At 41.6% G+C, this 19,933-nt stretch overlaps 1 protein-coding gene across 50 annotated transcripts in view; it reads left to right on the top strand.

Moving 5' to 3' along the window:
- MAGI1 (membrane associated guanylate kinase, WW and PDZ domain containing 1) overlaps positions 1-19,677 on the top strand; it is a 674,066-nt gene extending 654,389 nt beyond the window's left edge. For 27 of the 50 annotated variants that reach the window (XM_021070801.2, XM_084988888.1, XM_021070800.2 and 24 more), the window contains 5 exons: positions 7,776-7,869; positions 8,004-8,064; positions 9,048-9,191; positions 12,804-12,942; positions 16,986-19,677. In XM_021070801.2, coding sequence (XP_020926460.2) covers positions 7,776-7,869; positions 8,004-8,064; positions 9,048-9,191; positions 12,804-12,942; positions 16,986-17,734 — 1,187 coding nt within the window. In that variant the 3' untranslated portion in view covers positions 17,735-19,677. Of the gene's footprint in view, positions 1-7,775; positions 7,870-8,003; positions 8,065-9,047; positions 9,192-12,803; positions 14,917-15,036; positions 15,126-16,985 lie in introns of those variants that run through there. The other 23 variants (XM_084988904.1, XM_084988898.1, XM_084988908.1 and 20 more) reach the window with 2 other exon arrangements.
- Positions 19,678-19,933: the final 256 nt, after the last annotated feature.

The raw sequence follows: 19,933 nt of genomic DNA, 5'->3' as shown, positions 1-19,933 counted from the left end.
GCAGTACTCAGGGCAGCCTCCCCACTCCCCATCAGAAGTTATACAGCAAAACATATCAGTTCTCATTTCATTATTCATATTTAATAAAAATGAAGTTGATGCACTATTGTTATTAAGTATAGATCCTTCAGAGAATGAAGTTCTGAATACTGACCTCCTTCTAAGCAGACTTTGCCCTTGGGAAAAAAGAGATACTTGTCCCAGAATGTTTCAGTGTTTTGTTTTGTTTTGTTTTGTTTTTTCATTCTTGCTATATATGTTATGAAATGAAATATATATTTTAAAAGTCAGTATTTCTCAAGAGGCAACTGTAGTTTATGGAGATAGCTGATAAAAATTCTGTGCCATTGGTCTGTAAAATAAAATCAGGGATTTTATCTGAAATTAATTCACCAGATGAACACTTCCCTATACTAATTGTTAGAAATGGAGCCATATTGGTTAAAATTCAAATGGTATAATCTGTGCAGGAAAAAAGTAAATCCAAAACCAAACAGTAAATATTTGAAAATTGTTGGTTCCAAGAACAGATTAGTTTATACCAAAAATACCCTATACCAAGTGTGGAGGCAAAAATAGCTGCTTGAATAATGGCCTACTTCACCCTGCCTCAGATGCATGGTTAGTAATTTACCATCTGGTCTGGAGTCCATTCTACCAATTCACCACTCTGGAAAACTGTTACAATTTAGGAAAGTGATCACAAGATGATAGAGCATAGGTTCCTAATGGAAAGGATGAAGGGAACCAGGAAAAATTGGTGACAAATGGCTGTGAGAGCCTAATTTAGTATATATATTTATATACATTTATCTACAAGCTGTGGAGAAATCAAACAGTTAATCCAAAAGAAATGGACACAGGAATTGACTTGCCCAGTCTAGGTTGATCAGTCAATGTGAGCATGAATGAGAATTTCGAAAAAGGAAGGAAGGGAAGAAAGTGCTTCTTGAGGGAAGGGCTTAGAAAAAGAGTTTGAAATTAGGAAAGACATGTATATGCAGAAGCCACATATACTACCATGCACATTCTTGTTGACTTCATGTTGTGCAAAGGAAAATCTTTTTGGAAAACTGGAACACCAAAATATTTAAGGCAAGATAGACTATCCAATAAGAATTATCAATAAAAGAACATTTTTTAAACTTTAATGCTTTGAAAGTATAAAATTCAGAAAGACATATCACAGGCCATCTTGGTTAGAAGAAAGTAAACATTAAAGTTGGTACAGTGTAGTTGAGGGTTGATTGCTGCAGAGGATGGAATGTTTTAGAAATTCATTGCCACCATATTTCAGAAATTCGTTGCCATGATAATAAAACTCTTCATCAGTTACTTGTAGTTTTCAGAGTCCTGGTAACGGGAATCAAGTCTGGCAGAGGGTGGATTAGTGATGCTCATCATCTAAATGGGGTCAAAAATTGCCGTCTTGGAAATTAGAGTAAAGGCAGCAGAGTGAGATTTCTGGAGAGATGCTCAAGCAATCTAGGAGGATTTTGCAAAAACCAAGAAGACGGAGAATGACCATTCCAGTTTGATGAGGAGAAAATCATGTTTGGAGTTCCCCTGATGGACTAATGCTTAAGGATCTGATGTTGTCACTGCCGTAGCACAGGTTCAGTCCCTGGCCTGGGAACTTCTGCATGCCACAGACTTGGCTAAAAAAGAGAGAGAGAGAATCATGCTGGATCCACTGCCTCTCCATCAAAGGGTATTGGACAAGGTAGACTGAAAGGTAAAAGGGAGGTGTACTCTCCATGTTAAGGACATGATTTCCCTGCATCTCTCACTCTGGTATCTAATTGATCAAGTGGCCCAGAGACATTATGTTGGATGGTCCTCACAAGGAGACTGAAGTTATTCATCAGAATGGCTTTGAAGCTCTTAGAAATCCAGCTGGTCCAGGGTGCCGTTCTGCGAGACCTGAGGAGGTGCCTCAGGAAGATGCACTCCTGGTGCGGCAATGCTCGAACCCCACCTGAATTCGCTGCTCTTCCTAGGTCTTGCTGCTCATTTTCTTGTCATCAGTCGGCTCATATTTTCTCCTGTTTTACTTTTCTCCTTCTCCTGTGTGCCTCTCACCTTTCTTCCTCTGCCAGCCCATCCAACAAACCTTTGAAACATGACCCCCTGATTTGGCATCATTGTGTTAGAAGGCCCACCTTTGCAGTTCATGGTCCTGCAGAGGACCATCTCTGCTTTTAGGCCTTTGGGACGAGAATGGGAAAGGGATAGAAAGTGATAGTGGCAGCACAGAAAGGCTCGGAGAATGAGCAGACATACTGAATCCGAACTTGAAATTTAACATGTCAAACCATTCAGGTTTCCTACCACTTGTGTAGAAATACCCCAAAATCTGGGTGGAAGTGCGATTCTCATCAGCTAGAGCAGACCCCAGCTGAGCCAAGCTAACAGGGAATCCTCAGATTGAATCACGTTCAAAGTAATGAAACTATGAGAGATAGGCAGAAAGATGGATTTTTTTTTTCCCTGCTCTCATGGCATGCAGAAGTTCCTGGGATTGGACCCAAGCCACAGCAGAGACAACACAGAATCCTTAACAGCTACGCCACCAGAGAACTCCAAAAATGTATTATTTAAATACATTCTTAAATTTGTACTTCACATCTGTCTGACAAAGTATTTGTGTGTCTAGAAGGTAGGGCTTGGCAACACAGATATTACTCTTTCCTTGACCAAGGCATGGAATCATTTAATTATCTTAATAGAAGGCTCTGTGACGATAATAGCCAGCATAGACTCAGGCAGAAAGAACAGGGTTTCCTTCGTATACACTTTAAAAGTCTCCCCAGACTTTTCAAATATTTATGGGATATACATTTTCAAACACTTCCTCCAGATATTTATTACGTATGTGTTTATGCATTAAAATATTTATGAAAGGAATGATGGCCTCCTTTGTAAGCTTGCTTGGCCCTGTAATAGGGATTCCGTAAGGGAAGCTAAGAGTATTAACATGGGAGTGAGGTTAGAATGGTAATCACTTGTCACGGGGCTAAGTTGAAACCCCAGATGGAAGCTTCTGTCAGAAGTTAGTGCCCTGATTTAGCACAGCACCGTGACAGTGCCTTGAGAGCTAGGATATGCTTTTTTGGGATACACGATTGCTGTGGACAGTGTAATAATATCCATTTTCATTCCTGCGAGAGCTCAAGCAGGTGTACCACTGTTTAACAAAGGATATAGGGCTCTTTCTGGAATTTATCACAAAAGCAGCCAATCTGTCCATCTGCCTTGGAGTTTTAAAAAGTCAGATACATTGACACCCCTTTATAAAACTGCTGCTGGAGTGTACTCTTATATTAGGCCCTTTTCTATTTTTTCTATCACATGGGGTGAGTTTTGCTTTGGGATAGAGGCATTTGTGATAATGGGCTTCATCTCTGTATTTTAAAAAGCTGGAGAGGATTTTAGCACATACTGTTTTGGTTAAATTCTAAGAGAAGACTTAAAAGTTTATTAAAATTGGAATTCCTCTTGTGACTCAGCAGGTTAAGAATCCAGCTAGTATCCATGAGGACACAGGTTCAGTCCCTGGCCTCAGTGCGTTAAGGATCTGGTGCTGCCGCACCTGCGGCATAGGTTGCAACTGTGACCCAGATCTGATCCCTGACCCCGGAACGCCATAGGCCATGAGGTGGCCAAAAAAGGGAAGAAAAAAAAAGTATTCTGGAAATCCAGGGTAGGCTAACAATTATTTTAGTGCTCACTTGGAAGATGGCTGAAGATATCTAGAGGTTAAAACCAGGGTAGTTTGTGTTTTATTTAAGCTGTGATCCTGCTTAGTGAGGTTGGTGGTATTTATTACAGGAATGTAAAAGTACTTGCTTATTTGAAAGGAATGTACCAATTAGATTTGATTTGTGCTTGATACCAGCACATAATTCTCTTGTAAACAGAATAAGACCAAAAGTTAACGTTAGGCAGGCCTTAGTTTAATTCCCAATACCTCCCCTTGCTCTCTGGATGACCTTGGACATGTTGCCTACTTTTTCTAAGCCTCGGTGTCTCCAACTATAAAAGGGGGAGAGTAATAATTGGATTTATTTCATTGAGTTGTGAGGATGAAATGCAGTCATACACATGGTAATGCACCTCACACAGTGCTTGGCACAGTGTAAACAATCAGGAAATGGTGGCTGTTCATAGATGAAGAAAAACAATGAAAGGAGAAAAATTCAATGGGCTCAAATATGCATTTGCATATTAAATATTAATTTTTGAAGTGCCTAAAGTTAAGCTTCAATCTAAAATGGATTTGCGTATAAATCTGCAAAAAATAGCAAAGGAATGATGGGAGGAAAATCAAAAAGAATTCTTATATGTGTATTGACTATCTGTTATACCTCATCAAACCTTGAAAATGGCAGAAATATTAAAATGGTTTGATGCAGTTCCCTAGTAGCCTAGCAGTTAAGGACTTGGCATTGTCACTGCTGTGGCTCAGGTTCGATCCTCTGCCCAGGAACTTCTGCATGCCACAGGAGCAGCCAAAAAAAAAAAAAAGAGAGAAAGACAAAATGGCTTGAGAATGGGATTTCAGTCTGATCTGCCTAGAAACTCTGGCTATGAAAAACACCCAAGCTGTTTAAAGAGGGACCTCCACACAATTCACTAATTATAATCACTTTAATTACAAGGAAACGTTCTTTTTGGTATCCTGATTATGATTTCCCCATGGCTTGAACAATTTAGTGATTTCCCAGAGAGCTTCCACAAAATTAATTACAATGAGCCATATGAAGTTTTTTTTTTTTAAAAGGACCAATATACATGTTTATGAAACTTCCGGCAAATTGTATTGATGGGCTGTGCAGTCTTCTCATCCTTTGTACTGGCATAGTAGATGTACTTTATGAAATAACCACTTAGATTTAGCACCTTGGTTGTTCCCATTAACTGAAGTCATAAAAACGGACTAATACTATGCTCTTGATACTGTGATGAATACATGCCACCAATAAGAAATATGCTAATCATTTTTTTGAGCAGTTTTTATGTGCCAGGCACAAGCCCAAACACTCTCCTCCCAAGTCATCTTTTCACCAGTTTTCTTAGGTCTCTCCGTAATCCTCCATGGGCAAATGTAGAAACTGAGGCATAGAAAGTTTAATTAACTTTGCATCAGGTCCAGTCAGTAAATTGCAGACTTTGGGTTGCAGAGCAGATAATGTGACTCTTGCCTCTGACCTTGTAACCACTATGCCCAAGAGGCTTGAGAAGCACCACCTCCCCACCTTGGAGCCTCGAAAAGTGTATTGGCACAATTGAGGCTCTGCAGAGTCCACAGGAAACACAAGACACAAACATCCAGATACATTTCTCTCTCTTTTACTCACAATTTCTCACTCTTATTTGACCTCAGATTCCTGTACCCTCAGAATCTGGAGCAGCAGATTTTTTGAGAATCATTGTCCTAAAGAATGAATGGGATTCACATTTCAGTTTATATGACCTTGTTACATTTTCTTGGAAATCTTGTGCCTTCATTATCAAAATCATATAGCTTTAGGGCTGGAATAGAAACTTAAAAATCCTATTTCAACTTTTTTATTTTACAGAGAGTTTAAATAACTTAGACACATTCTCGCAGTAATAAATACAAAGTAGGGGAGTTCCTGCTGTGGCACAGTGGGTTAAGAATCCAAGTGCAGTGGCTTGGGTCACCGAGGAGGTGCAGGTTCAGTCCCCAGCCTAGCACAGTAGGTTATATAAAGGATCCACCATTGCTGCATCTGTGGGGTAGGTTGAAGCTGCAGCTCGGATTCAGTCCCTGACCTGGACACTTCCATATGCCATGGATGCCATAAAATTAAAATATATATAGGGAGTTTTCGTTGTGGCTCAGTGGAAATGAATCCATCTAGAATCCATGAGGATGCAGGTCCAATCCCTGGCCTTTCTCAGTGGGTTGGGGATCCATCGTTGTTGTGAGCTGTGGTGTAGGTTGCACATGCAGCTCAGATCCTGCATTGCAGTGGCTGGGACATAGGGCAGTAGCTACAGCTCCAATTCAACCCCTAGCCTGGGAACTTCCATATGCCACAAGTGCGGCCCTAAAAAAGCAAAATAAATAAATAAATAAATATTTAAAAAATAAAAAATACATATATATAAAGTAGAGGTAGTAACAAGGGCCACAACTATAGTGTGTGTTGAGTGCTTACTATATCTCAGGTATGGCACTGAACATTTCATATACTTTTATCTAAGAAAAAGGAATTATTGTCATCATCCTCTTCTACCAGATGAGGAAAATAAGGCATACAGATAGTGAGTCAGGGCAAAGGGGTTTGAACCTGGATCTGAATCTCCAGCTCACGCTTTTAACAACATGTAATGAAAATAAAATAACAGGAAGCCAGACCCAAGACGAGTAATATCATTAGGAAGGTAAAATGGAAGATAGAGCACAAACAATTGGGATTAGTGAGCTGTCTTGTCACAAAGCCTGCAGTGGAGAGAGATGTGTTCCAGGTATCCTAGTTGGGGATACCTCACAGGTTTCTCCCTTAGAAATGTTAGACGTGATGGGTAGATACATGTATCCCACAAACATTAGAGTGCCTACTCAAACCACAGGACTGCTAGAAACTTCTAGACTTCATGGCACACTATGAAATACATGGGCAGATATAGGCTAATCTTAGAACTTCACCACCCCAGTTATAGCTGCAGCCTATGCCACAGCTTGTGGGCAACACCACTGAGTGAGGCCAGGGATCAAACCTGCATCCTCACAGAGATGACATAGGTTCCTTAACCCCCCAAGCCACAGGGAAACTCCTTGCATTTTTTTATTAGAAAATTTGTGTCAAGTTCCAAGCAACCTAAAAATGAATATTAATAGTGTAACTTGCTCATGGTTGCTTATTATCTGCCTTGATCTTACTGCAGAAATAATTCATAAAAGAACATACAGCCATTACTATATGAATGATTTATTTTCATATATGCATGCTGGTTTGCAGTCTGTAAGCATGTTCATGAGTGTTTTCGGATTCTGGGTCTCTAAACTCCCGGCGATTAATGAAGTTGCTTCTGAATGTGTTTAGTGGAGAAGAAAGTCAATTTACATAAGAATCGAGTCATATTCATTACATTAGGATGGCATTCTGATTTATACAACTTAGATTTACAAACTCTGGCTCTAAATAATGCAAGTTTTAAAATGAACTTTTTCGGAGTGATGCTAGGCAAGATCTCTCAAGAATTCTACATTTTCAGCTAAAAGCTCTGGGAAAGAATATAGATGTTACGTCTGTATATATTTAATGAGATGTTAGTACACCTTTTATTTTAATATTTACATGCAAAAATCAAGCCAACTTACTAAAGACCAGTGTTAAACTGCAGGACACATTCTCGGAGACATTTATTATCAGCTTCTGAAATTCTGGGAAATAATTCTGGTGCGATGCCTGCCATGTTTTGATGGGACTGCCCTTTTTAAGTGATGGTGGGAGGAGTGAGAGGCACTTCCCTCAGCTTGCATTTTAGGGTACTGTTTTCTTGGGCAGTCTCTTTATTTCATTTGGGGAGATGGCTGGTTGTGGGGAGGGTCATGGGGTGTACCATGGCTCACATTATAGAAGCTCTTAGAAGGGTCCATTAAACTCTTGTTTAGAAATTCATGTTAGAACTGTTTGAAGTGCTGACCGAGGAGCAGATGTCATTCAGATGTGGGGCTTCTGTCCTGGTTTGATGATGTCCTCTCGGGCTCCCAGTTCATCACGCTCTGTCTCACCCTGCAGAGTCTTCGAATGCCACTTTGCTGACCAACGCAGAGAAGATTGCCACCATCACTACCACACACACCCCTTCTCAGCAGGGGGCTCAGGAGACCAGGTCAGACATGGCTTTGGCTACTTGTGTTACTTTCAAGCGAACAGAGTCAGCCCTGGTGTGACTCTACTCTGCCTTCATTCTTTCTCAGTCTCCCCCCAGGTTGCTCTGATATTTTTTTTCTCTTGCTTTGGCAGGAATATCACCAAACCAAAGCCGGAATCTCAGTTTGAGTTCAAACCACCCCAAGCCACACAGGTGAGAGCCATTTCTCTCTTTTCCCTTGTTGGCTTTGTGCTTTTCTTTCCAACTTTCTGAAGCTATTTTTACCAGGTATCTTTTGTAAGACACCGCAATTAAAATAAATAACCTTGTGTGAGGAGAATGTACTAAATAGGGGCTCACACGTGGTTGTCAAGGAAATGACATTTTATTTTACTACCTTGGAAAAAAATATTCCTAGACATCCTTTTCTGGGGGAAAACCAAACAAAATAAAAAGCTCTAATTATCTCAAGGATTGGTGATCAGAGAAAGCGCAAAGTGGCTGATAACTCCTCACAGTATTCATAGAGGCATTTATGTCAAGAAAATGTCTTTTTGTGAAGGTGTTTCTCAGACTTGTGAATTTCAAGGGAGACCCATAAAGCAAGCTACCTGTCCCGCAAGGGGGAAATGGGGCGGGGGGGGGGGGGGCAGGTAAGTGATAGCAGGTGAAACAAATTTGGGAAACATTGGTTGATGCAGAGTTGAATATGTTCCTTTTTCATGGGCTTTCTCAGAGCCTCCCCTAATCCATTCCTGATGCTCCTCCACTCACATAGGAACCACTCTCCAGATGTGTGGAGGTTGTTGATGGTTTCTTAAGGATGAGTTTTTTTTTTTTTTTTTTTAGCCACTGGGTAGGGAGGCTGAACACCCAGCAGTGTGCAGGATGGTGTCATGTAGTGAAGGATTTTCTGCCACAAATGCCAGTCACAGCCTCGCTGGTTTCATTTTCATACATGCATGTCAGTGTGCCATCTGTATGCACATTCATGAATATTTTTTTCACATCCTGGATCTCTGAATTCCTAAGGTTAATGGATATTAATAAACCATCAGGAACCACCAGGAAGGGGATAAGACTGTGCCTTTTTGTCACATGAGCATAGTGAAGAATGTTTGGGAAGAGAGAGAGTGAGAAAAATGGGTATGGGTTTCAGTTCTCCCAGAATGACTTGACTGAATTTCTTTGAATAGGAGCAAGATTTTTACACTGTGGAACTGGAAAGAGGAGCCAAGGGATTTGGCTTTAGCCTGCGAGGGGGCCGAGAGTATAACATGGACCTCTATGTTCTGCGCTTAGCAGAGGATGGTCCTGCAGAAAGGTGTGGAAAGATGAGGGTAAGTAGGGAGAGGCATCTGGAGTGGATGTAAATAAGTCATCTGCAGTGACTTCTTGACATCTTATTTTTGGAATCCACATGTTTGTGAGAAGGACAGTTTTCTACAGCTTTCAGGACACTCTAAATGCAGAAACCCTGGCGTAAATCTTTCCCTCAAGTGCAGCCATAGCTGCCTAAGTTAGGTGAGCTCTTCCAACTCTGGGATTGAATGAGGAATTAAAATCACTTATAGGAGAAGTTCCCGTTGTGGCTTAGCGGTAACAAGCCCAACTAGTATCCATGAGAATCCAGGTGTCAATTCTTGGCCTCGCTTAGTGGGTTAATGTTCCCTCGATGCGGAGAGCTGTGGTGTAGGTCACAGACATGACTGGCTTGAATCCCATGTTGCTGTGGCTGTGGTGTAGGCTGGCAGCTGCAGCTCTGATTCAGTCCCTAGCGAGGGAACTTCCATATGCCACAGGTTCTGCCCTAAAAAAGCAAAATAAATAAATAAAATAAAATCACTTATAGAGAGTTCCCTCTGTGGCACAACAGAGATCAGCAGCATCTTGGAAGCACTGGAAGACAATGGGACTCCAGTTAGATCCCTGGCCTAGCCCAGTGGGTTAAGGATCTGGCATTGCTGCACCTGTTGCTTAGATCTGATCCCCGGCCTCGGGAACATGATATGCTATGGGGCAGATAAAAAATGAGGGAAAAAAATCACATACAGAAGTTCCTTGGTGGATTAAGGATCCAGAGCTGTCACTGCTATGATTACTGTGGCTCTGGTTACCGCTGTGGCTCTGGTTACTGCTGTGGCGCAGGTTCCATCCACGGCCTGGGAACTTCTGTATGATGCAGGCATGCACAAATAAAATTAAAAAAAAATGTGTGAACTTATTAAAGTGGATATTTTCTGAATCCCATCTCCATAGTTCTTCTACTGAATCTCATGGAGGCAGGCATATGACTTCCTAGGAATTCCTAAGTATAGCAGCATGCTTAGAGAGCAGGAAGCCATGTAGTTCTATAGGTTCTGGGTTGTGAGCTCCATTCAGGCTCTGGCTAGTCACACAGCCCTCCCCTGTCCTCAGGAGGTAGTTAATTCTGCCTCAGCAAAGGGCCAAGGACTCTATGCCATGAATATTCAGAGTCATTTGGGAGTAGTCAAAGCTGCATTGGGGGGGGGGGGGCGTGTTTTGTTTTGGTTTTTGTTTTTTTAGGGCCACACCCACAGCATATGGAAGTTCCCAGGCTAGGGGTCCAGTCGAGCTATAGCTGCCAGCCATAGCCATAGCAACACAGGATCCAAGCCTCGTCTGTGACCTATACCACAGCTCATGGCAATGCCAGATCCTTAACCCACTGAGTGAGGCCAGGGATTGAACCCGAGTCCTCACGGATACTGGTCAGGTTCATTACTGCTGAGCCACAATGGTTAACTCCTGCAAATTTTAAATGCACACATGGTCAAAGTCCACCCTCTTTTGCATAGATATCTATTTTCTCTTGCCATGTATGAATATGTTGCTCTTCTGGGCAGATCAGATGATTGAAAAAAGAATTATCATCTGCTCATAGGGGATGTAGATTGAGACATACACCTAGGGAGCAATTTACAAGGAATTAAAAGAAATCAAGAGTCAGGTCAGGAAAAGAAAAATGTGAATAAAATTAGTCCTAAGCAGAAAGAGGGAAGTGACCAGAGGTGGAAAACTTAATACTTGTAACTTAAGCAGAACCTTGAATTTTAAGTTTCTTTAGACAGAATTTTGTTTTGTTTTGCCACACCTGGGGCATATGGAAGTTCCCGAGCCAGAGGTCAAACCTGCACCACAGCAGCAACCCAAACCACTGCAGTGACAATGCTGCTGGATCCTTAACCCATTACACCACACAGGAACTTACCAGTCTGAATTTCTTAAGGAGTTTTTTTGTTAAATTAAGAAAGTAGACCATGAATGTAATTTTAAATTAGAAAAAAAAAAAAAAATGGACATAGTAAAAATATAGTTTCCAGTGTCCTACTATATACCAGTTTCTTGTATATCTTTCCTCTATGCATACACATGCACAGATGGCTCAGATACAGTGGTATATATTCCTTTTGTTTAAATTTCAGACACATGGGATATGCTTTTCCATGGCTTTACTCTTAAAAATTTTCTGATTGAAAGAAGTACTACTGTCCTGCTGTATAGCACAGGGAACTGTATCCAATCATTTGTGATATTTCATGATGGAAGATAATATGAGAAAAAGAATGTATGTATGTATTACTGGATCACTTTCCTGTATAGTAGAAATTGGTTGATCATTGTAAATCAACTATACTTTAGTAAAAAATTGTTAAAAAGAAATACCACTATCATGATATTTTGTGTAATATTGTATAGTTCAGAAGACATATTGACATGTATTATTCGATTGGCCCTCCTCAACTTGGTAGGCATGAGTTGTTATGCTCCTCTTATACAGATGAAGTGAACTCCAAAAAGTGAGAGGATTTGGCCATGGTCACTGAGCCCACAAGCGATAGGACACAAATTCAGTGCTGTAAACTCCAAAGCCAGTCTTTTCCTCTTCTACCTTCTAGAATATGTGCCCCATGAGAGCAAGGATCTTGCCTGTCTTGTTCATCCCTTTATCTACAGTGCCTAGAATAGCAGCCTTCTCATAGTAAATGCTGCAACCAATGTATCAACCAGGAGTGTGGTCTCATCTGAAGGCTCAGTTGGGGAAGGTTCTGCCTCTAAAGCTCACTCACAAGGTTGTTGGTTGGCAGGATTAGTGCATCTTGGGCTGTTGGCCCAAGCCCTCCTGTAGTTCCTTATCATAGGAAAATCATAGCCCTCTCTCTAAGGCAGCTCACAGCGTGCATCAGAATGAACAAATGAGAGAACAAAAAAAGGCAAGTAAGACAGGAGCCAAATTTATTTTGTAACTCTCTCTTTGAATTGACCTCTTGTACAGGATGTGGATTCAAGGAGGCAGGGGTTACTGGGAAACATCCTAGAAGCTGTCTTACCACATCCTCCTTCCTCCAGCAGTTCATATTCCCCTTTGTTGTACTTACCCCTTAGCACTTACACTGACTAGCATACATACGTTTTTATAGTTTCCTTGTTATCTTTCCCCCATTAGAATATGATCCCCATGAGGACAGGGATTTGGGGTCTTTTTTCCATTGTTCTATCCTAAGTAGTAGAAGATATTTCTGGAACATGTTCAATAAATACAAAGTGAATCAATAAGTGAAAGAGGAGTTCCCGTCGTGGCGCAGTGGTTAACGAATCCGACTAGGAACCATGAGGTTGCGGGTTCGGTCCCTGCCCTTGCTCAGTGGGTTAACGATCCGGCGTTGCCGTGAGCTGTGGTGTAGGTTGCAGACGCGGCTCGGATCCCGCGTTGCTGTGGCTCTGGCGTAGGCCGGTGGCTACAGCTCCGATTCAACCCCTAGCCTGGGAACCTCCATATGCCGCGGGAGCGGCCCAAGAAATAGCAACAACAACAACAAAAAGACAAAAAAAAAAAAAAAAAAGTGAAAGAGTTTAAAATCATAAAGCACCTCAGTCACTGGTGCAGCCTTTCTGTGATCTTCTCACTTGGCTTTCTCTTGCTCTGGCAGGTTGGTGATGAAATTTTAGAGATCAATGGAGAGACCACCAAAAACATGAAGCATTCTCGGGCTATAGAACTGATTAAGAATGGTGGCCGCAGGGTGCGTCTGTTTCTGAAGCGGGGAGACGGCTCGGTCCCAGAATATGGTGGGTCAAACTATGAAAACATTCCTTCCTTCCCTGGCATGACTCCATGAATTTGTCTCCAGAACTGCAGCAGGAAAGCCCTTTTGTTTCCCCTATTCACCAGTGTCTTACCAGCCTCTCGCACCATGTGGTTATTTGCCTCGCTTGTTCTGAAATCTCTACACATTTCATCCTTTTGCTTGCTTACGTGGACTGGGGCATGGCCTAAGACAAGATCTTTATAGCCCCCTTTCTGATAATCAGAGAGAACATTTTGTCTAGTCCGACCAAGAGCGAAGGAATGTTTGTTTGAACTGTGCCAAACCGTTTCTCAGATCCACTTGTTAGCACAAAATGACTATACTCCTTTTAAGAAGCAGGAAAGCAGGTTTCCTGAGTGATATGTCGAGGCACAATTCTTTTTTTTTTTTTTTTCTCCTCTTTTTTTTTTTTTTTTTGGTTACTTGAAGTCTTTAAGAGGCATGAAATTTGGAGATGACTTGGGGGCCTTGCTCACCTCCTTGATGCTCTGTATACAACACTTCTGCATCCCTCTCCACTGGCCCCTACCCCAAATCAGACCACCTGAGCCCACTACTACAAAACAAACAAAACTCTTGATACATTAGCCATATGTTTTTAAATGATAAAGGATGAAATAGATTCCCAGTGCACATCATGAGGGAAACATACCTTTACTATACCTTTCCTGTGAGGAAAGCCAGCTTATACATAGAGTTCCTTTGTCATATCTGTAGCCGTGATTTGACTCAACAGCAGTGATCTTTACGTAACTTAGTGTTCTGATGGCAAAATATTGTATATTGTAATAATTCTGTCCTATTTATTTGAGATTCTTGTTTAAAATTAAAAAAAAAAAAAAAAAAAAAAAAAAAGCTATGCCCTAGATGTAGGGCTTTTCTTCCCAACCAAAGGTCTACAAAAGTTTCTATAGAAACTGTGATTGAATGGTCCCCATATATGTTGGTCCCCTTTATTAGGGATTTATCTGTTAATCACCCTCTTCTCTGAAAGTCGTTCTGCACAATTCCCCCTTGCATTTTTGGACTTAATGAGATCCTTAATTCAGATGCAGCTCAAGGAGAAGGATCACTCCTTTGAAGGCCATCCTTCCCAGGTGTTGGACATCCCTCCAGGTGCAAAATATCAGAGGTCCCAGGTGGGGGAGAGGTGGGATCAGATGAGGCCCCTTTAGACATGGCCACCCCCAGGGGAGGTATTTTGACCACTTTAAGATGCCACAGCTGTGCACTGTACTAAACCTTGACCATAGGTGTATCGATGCCACTTGAAACTGTAACATTGTCTCCCTTTTCTGTCTTTCCTATGCTTCTGTTGGATGTGATATTTCATTTGAGAGTCATCGTCAGTAACCTGTGTACCTTCTCAAAACCTATGTCTGTTGCACTGAGGATGAAAATCCAACACTAACCACCGTTCTTTGGGCTAAAAATAAAGATCGTTTCAATACACCGTTTGCTATGAAGGGTTGAACGTGCCAGGGCTGTGCTGCTTGTACTGTCTCCATGTGTCATTGGGACTAAATTTCTCTATTATCTATTGAGTAGAGTCACAAATGGGTTATAATATGTTAAGTTCCAATATTTTTCTGACTTGATTGGAACCTGCTTCTCTGTGAGGCTATTTTTGTAATGAGTTTTTTGTACTTAATTTAACTGCCGCGGTCTTCGGGGGGGGGGGGTGTTGGGAGGGAGGGAACTATGTTCTTTGGTTGTTTATTGTTAATGCTCTCCTATGCCAGCTTGTCATTGTTCCAGTTGTTTGAAAAAAAAAAAAAAAAAAGAAAAGAAAGAAAGAAAAAGAAAAAAGGGTGCATTCATTGTCTGGGTTCTTAAGTCACCTTATCTGGCTGTCTGAATGCGTCACTGTTCTGATTTTGGTCTCTGCAGCCTTATTTGAGTGTTGCCTTAGACTGTCTGACTGGACAAATAAACTCTCTTTGCCCTATGTTAACCAATGCAGATTTTTTTTTCTTTCCTCTTTGTTATAGGGAATCTAAATGTTCAACTTTTTCTCTTTCTCTCTTTCTCTTTCTCTCTGACTGTTCTTGGTGCTGGGCCCTCCCTTCTACAGCGATGATACCTCCTAATCTCGCTGCATGTATGAGAAATGAAAAGCACGGGGAGGCTTGCTTCTACCTTATGGGCCATAATCAAACTACGGTTTGTAGCTCAATCAATACTAGGTGTTTCTGTGCTGTGGCCTAATTTCCTCATTGCTTCTGCTTTAGCTCTATTTTGATATGTTTGGCAATTCATTCTGAGCACCCTGCGTTCCTTGAATTGTAAGTACACCGCTGACCCTGTGCAAAGTCTTACTCTCCCTTCCCTTAAATGTAGGTGTTAAGAAACCCCAAGGTTAGGTGGAGGATAGTCACTGAAGGCCCTTCCCTCACCCAGATCTTGAAATGACTTCCTAAGCTTCTATGTGTGTTAATTTCAGTAGTCTACCCAGTGTTCAGAGAAAACAAAGATCCCAAAGCTCTCACCTAGAAGGACAAGATTTTGTTGGATAGGAAGAGGAGATTACCTATCTCTTGGCAAATGATAGGCCACTGGCTAGATCTTGTCCATAGCCTCTTTTTGTAAATAAAGTTTTATTGGTACTAGCCAAGCTCATTTTTTGTGTGTGTGTTGTCCACGGCTGCTTTTTTTGCACTGTAGTGACAGCGATGACCAGTTATGACAAATTATGCAAAACCATAAATATTCTTTGGTCCTTTATAGAAAAAGTATATTGACCCCTGTTTTTTTTAACAAAAGCGGTATATTCCTGCTTTTGTTAAAATCCACCCTGTGTTTGGGGAGACCATTCATGAAGGAGATTATTTGCTTAATATTGACCTTGTTGGCTCATGAAAGATCCTTCCAGGGCATCCGTGATTCCTTCATGACTGTGGCTCTAGTTTGCCCTCCATGCTGCAGCACACTATTTCAGGTGCCTTGCCTGGCATGGGACCATGTATATGACATACTGAATTTAGGTGTGACAAAGCATTCCTGTTTTGAAAAGAGCTCACATACATCCAAGAGGCTACCTAAAATATTCGCAGTGTCATTTCAGGTAGCGTAACAATAAATATCCAACCTTATGGGCTACGCTGCTGTTTAATCTGTAGATGTCTTGATGTAAGTAGCTGTCCAGTGACTCCGCGGCTCATGGATGTAATTATGGGTGCTTCTATAGCATCGAGAAAAGCGCCTCTGTCTAAACCCCAACTATGTCCTGTGTTTACTTGACAATCTCTCTTCCTTTTATCTGTCAAAAGATTCCACAGTTTAACAACAGGTTCTTAAACTTTCACAAAAATAAAGAAAATAGTTGAACAACATTCACAAAGGTAGAATGTTTAATGGACCTTCACATTTTGTCCCATTTGCCCATCATCAACAGCTGGCTCTGTTGCCTCTCTCTAGTCACCAGACAGGATTTTTTTTTTTTTTTAAATAGAAGTAGTCTTTCCCTAAAGTAAAATGCATAAAGCCTGAAGGTAACATTGCAGTGAATTTTCACCTCTGTCTGCACCCATTGAATCCCTACCCAGATCAAAACATAGGCCTCTTCCATTTCCCTAAAAAGTTCCCTCATGCCCCTCCAGTTCAGTAGTCCAGATTATTTTTAAACCCAAACAAGTATTTGTTTCAATATAAATATTGGGGGGTGGAGGGGAAGGATTGGGAGGGTGAGGAAAAAGCAGGAGATAGTTAAGAGGGGGATGTTTTGCTATTTTTAGACAGACTATTTGAGTTGTGCCCTTAAAGATGAAATTCATGACTGATGTTGCAAGTCTTTTAATCATAAGTATAAAGAACAGTGGGCTAGCTGCTGAAAGCCACAAGTACTAGTTTTTAACTCTTAAGTTTCATTGACACTGAAATTAACCAAGACTCAGTTGGCTTTGATTCTGACTGCTTTTAACAGTTGTTTGTTTGTTGTGACTAATGGGATCTCAAGTGTGCGGGTGGGGACAGGAGACAGGTCCTTGGTACCAAACTGTTGCTCTCCATTTCTTTGCCTCGCAGACCCCAGCAGCGACGGGAACGGCCCCCCCGCCGGTCCACAAGGTGTTCCGGAAATGAGGGCCACACCACCCGACCGTCGACAGCATCCATCCTTGGAGTCCAGTTACGCACCTGATCTTCACAAATCATCACTACATGGGGAAAAGCGGGCACAAGTGAGGGATCCAAAAGGCAGCCGACAACCCAATGAACATCACACATGGAACGGAACTTCTAGAAAACCCGACAGTGGGGCTTGCCGACCCAAGGACCGGGCACCCGAGGGACGAAGGGATGCCCAACCCGAGCGGATGGTGACCAATGGCCCCAAGAGAAGGTCCCCGGAGAAGCGGAGGGAAGGCACGCGCAGCGCTGACAACACCTTGGAGAGGAGGGAGCATCAGGAGAAGCGGAGGGAGGTTTCCCCGGAGAGGAGGCGGGAGCGGTCCCCGACCCGCCGGAGGGACGGCTCCCCCAGCCGCCGGAGGAGGTCTCTTGAAAGACTGTTGGATCAGAGACGATCCCCCGAGCGAAAGAGAGGAAGCTCACCCGAAAGGAGAGCCAAATCCACAGACCGGAGGCGGACCAGGTCCCCCGAGCGGAGGAGAGAGCGGTCCCTGGAGAAAAAGAGCAAAGAGGACAAAGGCAGCCACCGAGAGAGGGAGAGGGTCGAGGCGAGTTTGAAACAGGATGCCGGCAGAAGTTCCAGACATCCCCCGGAGCAGAGAAGGCGACCTTACAAAGAATGTAGCACCGACCTCAGTATCTGAGACTCTGAATCACATCCTGGCCTTTACCGTGTCAAAGGTTCTAAGAGGAAGCTCACAAACCTGAAATAATTTAGTTTCTTACCTAATGAAGCATCTGACGTCAGCCTGATGATCCTGTGACTAGTGACAAACATTTGATGCATTCGCAATCTTAGAAGAAAAAAATATATATCTATATGAAAAGTGTTGTGCCTGATGTATCATATTAAAGAAAGTATTTTTAAATGCATACTTTTTTTGGAAATTATTTGCCAAATGCTGCCCCAAAGGAATATAAATTTTGTTTCTACATAAACTGTAGAATTATCAAGAATTGTTCCCTTTTGGGGGCGATCTTTTTCTCTCCTGGTTAAATGGGGTTGTTGATCATTTTCTCTAAGTAAGGAAAATTATTGATAAGCTTGATATAGACTATTATGTAGTGATGTAGTGCTCTACTGTAGTTAGGAGGTTTTCTTGGGGGAAAAAAAGAAGAGCAAAAAGGCAAAAGTTATATTTGTAAAAGCTGAGGACTCTGGAATGGATTAGGATTGTCGATGATCCTAAAATTAAGCAAACTGTATGAAGAGACTACTATTGCAAATGAAGGATATTTATAGCTAAACAACACAGCACAAAGAAATGTTATGTTCTTGAGTTATAGATGGTTTAGAAAATAGTTTGTACTCTTCCCGGCCATAGAAAGGCACAGAGAGGAGAGGGTTGACCCAAATACAGCCCAAGCACAGATGGTCAGGTTCATTAGCATCACCAACATCTAATAAGATCTCATTAAGGCAGTGCCATCCCAGCTTTGCTCAACTACTAGGAGGGAATAGACAACAAACACCTATGTTGTCTTGCCTGATTTGAGGGAGAATAGTGGATGAAATGGAGGGGGCAATGTGCCCGTTGTGAGGGAGCCCTAAAAATCCCCAGTACACAAAAGTCATGTTCCTCCGTTTTTAGTGTAATCCCGAGGTTGCCCTTCACCAGATTGTGGGAGGGGTGGGGGGGAGTAAATCTTGGTGGAAGGCAACTCTCTGGTGATATTTAAAGAAGTGCGGGTTGGGCATGTTCATTCTTAGAAATGCCAATTTTCCTTTGGAATCCTAATCAAAGTCTCCAGGATGATTGAAAGGGATAGGAGGGTGCAAGTTCAGTGGTTCTAGATCTAGTTGGCAAACCTTCTGCCCTTATGACCCTGAGTCTTTGGACAAAACAAAACAGTGATATTTCTTTGAAAACAGACCCATTCTTTTGCTCTCCCGCAGGAGGTTTGGTTGGGTCGGCTGTAGCCCCAGGGTGTGGTTGAAATGGATTACTGCCTAGCTGAGCCAAAACGTTTGCTTGTATTTGTTGGACCACTACAGCAAACCGCTGCTTACGATGCATTGTGTATTTCTGTAGTACTGTTTTGCATTTTCCATACAAACACAAAACTTTGCAAGTCAATCACTGTTGTTCTTATGGTACTGTTTTTAAAAAAAAAAAGAAAAAGGAGAAAGAAAAAAAGTGGAGAAAACCAGCCAATTATTGTGTGTACAGAGTTTAAAAATTGTAATTAATAGAGCCTGTTTAAAAACAAACAAAACAACTGTTGCCTTTTTTCTTGTATAAAAGAGAATTTATGACAAAAATTTAGCTGTGAGGAATGTGATATGTGTTTATATTTCTGAATATGGGACAAATTGATTCATTGGGATATATTTTACTGTAAACTAAATCAGGTATGTAAAGCTGTTTTAAAATGGGAGACTATATAAGTAATTCTTTGAAGCTTTAGTTGGTCTGAATACCATCATTTCCTCCATGGTGAGCCTGCTTGTGAATTATTAAGCACCTGTTTGCATTTCTGTTCTTCATTCATCTCTTGCAGTGTGCTATGGACTTAATGCTCTTTCTGTGTTGATGAAAAGCAGTATGTGGGCCAATCTTTTTATAAAACACTATGCATATATAAATATTACATTGTTCATAGCTTTATTTGACTTATGGGTTTATACATTAGAATGAGTAGCTGTAGTTGTGTGGACATGAACAAACCAAGTTCCTTTCCTGGAACAGACACAGCGTACATTCTATAACTACGAGAGAGGAAAACGTCTTGTGTGACTGCTCTTTTTACCATCAGCGTTTTCCATCCAAAGCACACATTGGGCTGTATAGTAAGGCAGAGGGAGAACACAACTGAATAATGATGTTCTTTTTTCATCAGTC

Source organism: Sus scrofa, chromosome 13 (assembly GCF_054392235.1).
Source record: "Sus scrofa isolate SSC_HxYL_T2T_F1_AM1 chromosome 13, Sscrofa_HxYL_maternal_Yorkshire_Landrace_v2.0, whole genome shotgun sequence".
In the NCBI taxonomy this organism is placed as follows: Eukaryota; Metazoa; Chordata; class Mammalia; order Artiodactyla; family Suidae; genus Sus; species Sus scrofa.
Note: the sequence above shows the minus strand (reverse complement) of the source record. Positions and strands in the feature narration are given on the sequence as shown.